Genomic DNA, 7,393 nt, shown 5'->3' with positions numbered 1-7,393 from the left:
TAGCCTCTGTCTCCTCTGAAGGACCATCATCTGGGCCCCTGGAGGGGAGCTGCTGGAGTCTATATGGTCCCTGCACCCCTTGTTCAGCACCACCCCAATACCATGTGTTCATCAGCACGGCCTTCGGTCTAGACCAGTGGTTCCCAACCTTCTTCTGGCCATGCCCCACCTAAGCGTCTCTAAAATCCTGATGCCCCCATGACGTACAATTCTCATTATTCAAAAAGTGAACTATTCATGTGCAGGAGCCTAAAAGGCCATTGACTTGGTCTAAACAAGCTCCCAAAGAACAGGGCATCCATGAAGGAGAAAAATAAAAGAACGAAAGGACAGTTGAAGTACTGAGGAAGAAATTACTAAGAAATTATTGAAAAAAAATATGAAGTGATATGAAAAAATAGAAAATGAAGTTTCAAAACAATAGAGAACTGAAATGCATAAATATGTCAAAATATATATTTATATACTGTATATGAGGCCCCTAGAACCATAAGAAATGAAAAAATTCATTGTTAATAACTCATTTTCGAATTGTCCCCTTAACTATCAAATTGTCCCCCTGTGGGGCGTGTGCCCCACGCTGGGAACCACTGGGCTATCTGAAGGGTGGGGATCACACAGCCCTGCCCCAGGAGCCCATGCGTTCCCCAGGGCACGCCTGTTCGTGCACACTGGCCACGCGTGCCTGCATGTGGAGGCATGCCCTGCTGTGGTGGTGGGTGGCTCCTCCATCACGACGGGCCCGGGGTGTGTCCTGCATGGAAGCGGGTGGGGCTCTGGGGACCAGGAAGCTCCAGGGCTAGGCCGTGACTGGGTGCCACACAAGACGCGCAGGTTGGGGTGGATGCGGCTGCTCTGGCCCCTTTCGTCCTTCTTCCTTGACCGAAGTGACCGGAAGCCGCGCAGCGGTCTGGTCTGCTGCGCCAGGTGCGGAGGAAGGAGCCGAGGAGCGCTTGACGGGGCCTCTGCCGGGAGGTAGGCTGCGGACTTGGAGAAGAGGCGAGAGGGAGGACCGCCTCGGCACGGCGGGGCGACCAGGGAGGCTCGACCCGATTCTGGTTCTGACTCTCGCTTCCCAATCGGGCTCACCTGCGCGAGTCCTTGCACCCTTCCATGCCGCGGCTCCTCCAGCTGTAAAATGGGCAAAACAACCAGTCCTGCCCGGAGGTGGTCGGTGAGGCCCCTGGGTGGCCTGGAGCTCGAAGCCTGCCGAGGCAGTCCTAGCAGCCGGGCCGCCCGGGGGGAAGAACCGGAGTCTTTGAAGGGAATTGCATGGGAAGGGCCGCTGTCTTCAATTTGGCCCCCCAGGTACTCTCCTTTACTTCCTACCACACCTTCTGGATTCATAGTTTACTCCCTGGATTCACCACTGATGAATCCTAGTGCCGCCGAGCGGTGGGTGGGCTTCCGGGCCGGTTCTGTGGGGGAGGAGCGCTGGTCTGGGGAGCTCAGCCCTTGCACTTTCCCTGCCGAGTCCCCTCTTTTTCTCGCTGCCCCGACCCGGGGTGATCTTGGGAGCATTGCCCTTCCCCGCTTCTGCGAGTCCCCGCTTGAGTCGTGGCCCTGGGTCTGATTGGATCACCCCGAGCTAGTTTCCCAGCTTTCCTCGGCTTTCCAGGGCCTCCCTCAGCCCCGCTCCACCGCCCGGGTCACCACTGGTTGGCCCCACTGGCGGTGGGCCTGGCGCAGCCAGTGCCCCTAAGTGTGCCCTGCCCGTGAGGAGCCATGTCTCTGGAAATCAGATGCCAAAGAGCAGCTGGCTCCGCGTCAGGGGGCCTAGAGGAACCAGGAGGGACTTTCCGGGAGACAGGACCTGTGGGCAGGATCTTAAAAGATTGGGGAGGATGCTGACGGGGGAAAGAGGTCATTCCGATCTGGAGAAAGTGTATGAACACAGGAAGGTGCCAGCAAAAATTCAATGAACCTGGCAAGTGAGGTGCGGGTTGGGGCAAACTCAAAAACAGTTGGTGTGGGCCAGTGTTCGTGCTCTATTTATAACCTAGGGTTTCAGGGAGCTGATTGGTGTCTGGGATGAGGGGTTGGAATGATATGAGACGGAAGAGAGGCCAGTAAGGGGGAGGGGTCCCCGGAAGTCCGCAGAAGGTCTGCATTCGCACAGGGACAGTAAGGATAATGCAATCAGAACAGGCTGGCAAAGCCTGTTTCCACTGTAAAGGAGGGAGAGGGGATTTGCAGACAAAGAAGTCAGATTTCTAGTGTAAATCGTGAATGGGAAGGTTTGCAGTGAAGTCACTGAAAGGGGAGGGGAATGAGGAGTTTCGTTGTCCATGTGTGAAGTTTCAAGTATTGGCAGGATACTTGGAGATGTCAACTAGGAAGTTCATTAACTTATTTTTTTTAATATATTTGATTGATTTTTTACAGAGAGGAAGGGAGAAGGATAGAGAGTTAGAAACATCGATGAGAGAGAAACATCGATCAGCTGCCTCCTGCACACCTCCTACTGGGGATGTGCCCGAAACCAAGGTACATGCCCTTGACCGGAATTGAATTGGGACCTTTCAGTCCGCAGGCCGAGCTCTATCCACTGAGCCAAACTGGTTAGGGCTCATTAACTTATTTTTTATTTGTTTAAGTCTTTATTGTTGAGAGTATTACAGATGTCCCCCCTTTTACCTCCCCAATGCCCCCCTCTACTCTGTTCTTGCCCCATCCCAGTCCTTCACCATCCTATTGCCTGTGTCCACAGGTAATGCATATATGCATATAAGACCTTTGGTTAATCTCTTCCCATCCCCGCCCATCCCCCTTCTCTTTGAGATTAATCGATCTGTTCCATGCCTCTTGATTCTATTTTATTCATCTGTTTATTTTGTTCATTAGATTTCTTGTTCATTTATTTTTATTTTTTGATTCAGTTATTGGTAGATATGTATTCATTACCATTTTATTGTTCATATTTTTCTTCTTTTCTTTTTCTTAAAGAATACCCTTCAACGTTTCATATAATATTGGTTTGGTGGTGATGAACTCTTTTAGCTTTTTTTTTTTGTCTGTGAAGGTCTTTATTGGACCTTCAATTCTAAATGATAACTTTGCTGGGTAGAGTAATCGTGGTGGTAGGTCATTGCTATTCATCACTTTGAATATTTCTTGCCATTCCCTTCTGGCCTGCAAAGTTTCTGTTGAGAAATCAGCTGACAGTCGTATGGGTACTCTCTTGTAGGTAACTGACTGTCTTTCTCTTGCTGCTTTTAAGATTCTCTCTTTGTTTTTAGCCCTTGACATTTTAATTATGATGTGTCTTGGTGTGGGCCTCTTTGGGTCCTCTTGTTTAGGATTCGTTGTGCTTTCTGAACTTTAAGTCTGTTTCTTTCACCAGGTAGGGGACGTTTTCTGTCATTATTTCTTCAAATAGGTTTTCAACATCTTGCTCTCTCCTCCTTCTGGCCCTCCCATAATGCAAATGTTGGTACACTTGAAGTTGTCTTCTGGAGTTGGTAGAGTGGCCTTGTGTAGTAGGTGTCCTGTAGGCGCAGTGGCTCAGCTTCCCCAGTCACCTGAGCTGGACACTCTAGGTGTGTTCCTGTGTGAGCTGTGTTCACAGTCTTTTAGTTGAGCCTTGATTGCTGTTGGCAAGTGTCCCTGAGGGGAATTGACCCCCAGACCAATTGATTGTGAGGACCAACTGAGTCTACAATGGAAGAGCTGCTGTGCAGGAGACACCCCTGTGGAGCAGGACTTGCTTCAGTTGGGCTTTGGTGCTCACTGAGTCTGCCTATTGAGTGTGTCACTGTGGATGTGTAGAGTTGTAATCTGCTATGGTCTGAAGCTGTCCACCAGGTACACTGGCTCTGGGACCTCCTGGGAGGTGCAAAGTCAGCCACTGCCTGGGGCTACCCAGTAGGAGCTGCAGAGAGATCTGCAGATGACTGCTACTTGTATTGGGCTTGTGAGGCCCAGCTATGAAGCAAGGCAGGCTGGTGCCAGTGCTGGGCCTTGGGTCTTTTATTGATAGGTTTGGGGCATGCTACTTTCAGTTGCTGCTTGTTTAAGAGATTTTAGCAAAGTCTGAAGCCTGAGCTAGGACAGGCCATTCATATGGAAAAGCAACTGCAAACTGCACGGGTGGGGCTGAAAATTGGATGGGGTGGCATCTCAGGGAGTCACTAGGATGGAGCAAACAGTGTACACCCGGCTGATGGAGACTCAAATATGGCTTCCAGTCAGCTCTACAACTGGGGAGGTCCCAGCATAGGAACAGTGACCCCTGTGAGCACCCCTGTCTTAGAGAAAGCTGCTTCTGAGTTCCTGCCCCATTGCCAGACAGTCCAGTTCCTCCCCTTATGTCCCTGGATTCCCCTAAAGCCACTGCCGGGCTCTGGAGCTCAGAGGAAGCAGAGCATGTAAGTTCATATTTGGGCCCTTTAATAGGAGCACCTGGGACTCCAGCAACCTCCGTGTCACTCAGCCACAATCCCTGCTGGTTTTTACAGCCTGAAGTTATGGGGACTTCTCTTCTCAGCTCTGGAACTCTGGGCTGGGGGTATGGTGTGGGGCTGGGGCCCCCTGCTTCTCACAGGATGCCTTGGAGCTATCCCTCCCGATTAAGAAAACACCATACATGGGTGCCAGACCAGCTCATCCTGTACCTTCACCCCTTCTATCAGTCTCAAAGCACTTCCTTCTTCTCTAATTGTAGGACTTCCAGTCAGCCAGGTTTCAGGCAGTTCTGAATCATGGTTGTTCTGTGTTTTAGTTGTAAATTTAAAATTTTTTTAAATTTATTTCAGAGAGGAAGGGAGAGGGAGATAGAAAACATCAATGATGAGAGAGAATCATTGATCATCTGCCTTCTGCACATCCCCCACTGGGGACTGAGCCCACAACCCACCCCAGGCATGAGCCCTTGACCAGCATTGAACTTGGGACCCTTCAGTTGGCAGGTTGACAATATCCATTGAGCCAAACTGGCTAGGGCTAATTGTAATTTTGATGTGGTTGTGGGAGATGGTGAGTACCAGCATTTACCTATGCTGCCATCTTGGTTCCCCTTATTTATTTATTATTTAGGCCAGCCTCAAAGGCAGCATACATAAATGTCACAGAGAAGATAAAATCATAAACTATGAAAACTCAGCTAAAAGGACCTGATACCTGGGGGGAGGAATGCAGAGAAGAGTAGAAAATTATTACTGAAAAAGGTTGGCTTAGAAAAACCACTGGAAATGAACACAGGACTCATCTGAGCTTGCTGGCAGTCAAGCCAAAAAAAGGACCCCTACATTGGCCATTCACTAGGGTAAAACTCAGGAGAAAGACCTTCCTGAAGCCCCAGGGGAGAGGCACTAGGATGTAGGAGATACAACGGATCACTCAGGTGGGGGATGTGGAAGAGGAGGAGTTCTGAAGGCCAGGCCAGGGCTGTGGCAATGCTGACATTTCAGGAAAGGCTCATGCTTTCCTGAGAAGGACTTTCCTTGGCTGCACAAGGAGGCGGGAGAGGGAAGGGCAAGCGCGGTCCATTCACACCATTCTTTTTACAGGAGAACAGGATAGAAGGTGGTGTGCCAACCCCTGGCTCGGACCGTCTCTTCTACCATGAGGTGGAGTCGCCATCTGCCCTGGACCTTTTGGGGGCCTGGCCTGGCAAGAGCACCCCAGCCAGCAGGTAAGTGGGCAGCAGGGGTTTCTGTTTCTGCCTCTTGCTTCCTTTTGAGTCCAGATGGTGCCTCCAAGAGGGCAGGGATTCAGACGCCAGGGGTGCTAGTCCCAGCTCTGGGGTTCACTAGCTGTTGGCCTTGGGCAAGTCACCTCATCTCTCTCAGCTTCCTTTTTCTCATCCTGAAATAGGGGAGTCAGCCTAGGTGAGGGTTCCTGTAGCTAAATAAGTCCAGGAACACTTGTCTGATTTCATTTTGTATTCAACAAATATATATATTTTAGTCCTCACCAATAGTATTTTTCCATTGATTTCTATAGAGAGTATAAGGGAGGGAAGGTAGGGAGAGAGAGAGAGAGAGAGAGAGAGAGAGAGAGAGAAAGAGAAACATTGACATGAGAGAGACACATCGATTGGTTGCCTCTTGCACGCACCCAACTGGGGCTGGGGAACCTGCAACCCGAGGTATGTGCCTTTGACCAGGAATCTAACCCACGACCATCTGATGTGCAGACCGACACTCTAACCACCGGCTAGGGCCAACAAATATTTTTTGAGTGCCTGCTGTGTGCCAAGTATATAATTGTGCTAAGTTCTAAGTATATAATTGTGTAAAAAAAGATGTGATCCTGCTCTTGTGGTGGGATTGTGGTGGAAATGAATGTTAATCCAACGGTCACAGGGTAGAATATAAAATTGCATCATAGCTGCTACAGAGGGGTGGTACATGATGTATAAGAGCAAATAAGGGGGTTTGGGATAGACATGGGTCTGTGTCTTGGTGGGGAAATATGGGTGGGGTGCTATTTCTTCCTTCTCTCTTCTCTCTGCAGATGAAAATATCCCCTGGATGATCCACTGGAATTGGGCCCTTAAAGGCGGGTGTCCCCTTGGCCCCCCTAGGTGAGGCCTTGGTTTCATACCTTAGAACAGTGATTCTCAACCTGTGGGTCGCCAACCTGTGGGTCACGACCCCTTTGGGGGTCGAACGACCCTTTCACAGGGGTCGCCTAAGACCATTGGAAAACACATATATAATTACATATTGTTTTTGTGATTAATCACCATGCTTTAATTATGTTCAATTTGTAACAATGAAAATACATCCTGCATATCAGATATTTACATGACGATTCATAACAGTAGCAACATTACAGTTATGAAGTGGCAACGAAAATAATTTTATGGTTGGGGGTCACCACAATGTGAGGAACTGTATTAAAGGGTCGCGGCGTTAGGAAGGTTGAGAACCACTGCCTTAGAATATACCTGGGCATAGCCGAGGAGCCTGGGAAGGGTCAGGACTTGGAGAGAGCACCAGGCTTAAGAGGATGTTGCCTTATATTATTTACAGCACAAGTCACGGTGGTCAGCCAGTGGGTGGATCTGTGGGAGGTGGGTGGAGTCTGGCAGGGACCAGGCTGAATTCCTGAGTTCCAGACAGGCAGCTGTGGGGGGCTGGAGGGTAAGGGGTGAGACCTCAGTCTCTGGGAGGGGTGAGAGTCTGAGTCTTAACCTGGGTGTCCAGGTCTGGGCCTGGGTCTCAGGAAGCCAGAAGTTCCTCATTCCAAACAGGCCTGGACTCCATGCTTGTGCAGGGACTGAGCTCAGCAGCCAAGCCCCAGCTCATCCCTTCTCCTTGCTCCCAGGGCCTTTACCCATCACTATGGAAGCTCAGTGGGCAGTGTTCCCCCGTCAGGGAGGCATGGACCGGTGTTACGGAGCATCTCTGCTGCTGGTAAAGAGATTGGTTCCTTGGCGCCTGAGGGG

At 50.1% G+C, this 7,393-nt stretch overlaps 1 protein-coding gene across 1 annotated transcript in view; it reads left to right on the top strand.

The window, feature by feature from the left end:
• The first annotated feature begins 448 nt into the window (after nt 1-448).
• NLRX1 (NLR family member X1) overlaps nt 449-7,393 on the top strand; it is a 19,960-nt gene continuing 13,015 nt past the window's right edge. Inside the window, exons 1-4 of the mRNA XM_006758727.2 lie at nt 449-975; nt 5,508-5,632; nt 6,457-6,526; nt 7,273-7,361. Of these exons, the coding sequence (XP_006758790.1) occupies nt 5,563-5,632; nt 6,457-6,526; nt 7,273-7,361 (229 nt within the window). The 5' untranslated portion in view covers nt 449-975; nt 5,508-5,562. The remainder of the gene's footprint in view (nt 976-5,507; nt 5,633-6,456; nt 6,527-7,272; nt 7,362-7,393) is intronic.

The sequence above is a fragment of the Myotis davidii genome, unplaced genomic scaffold (genome assembly GCF_000327345.1).
Source record: "Myotis davidii unplaced genomic scaffold, ASM32734v1 scaffold355, whole genome shotgun sequence".
Taxonomy (NCBI): domain Eukaryota; kingdom Metazoa; phylum Chordata; class Mammalia; order Chiroptera; family Vespertilionidae; genus Myotis; species Myotis davidii.
Note: the sequence above shows the minus strand (reverse complement) of the source record. Positions and strands in the feature narration are given on the sequence as shown.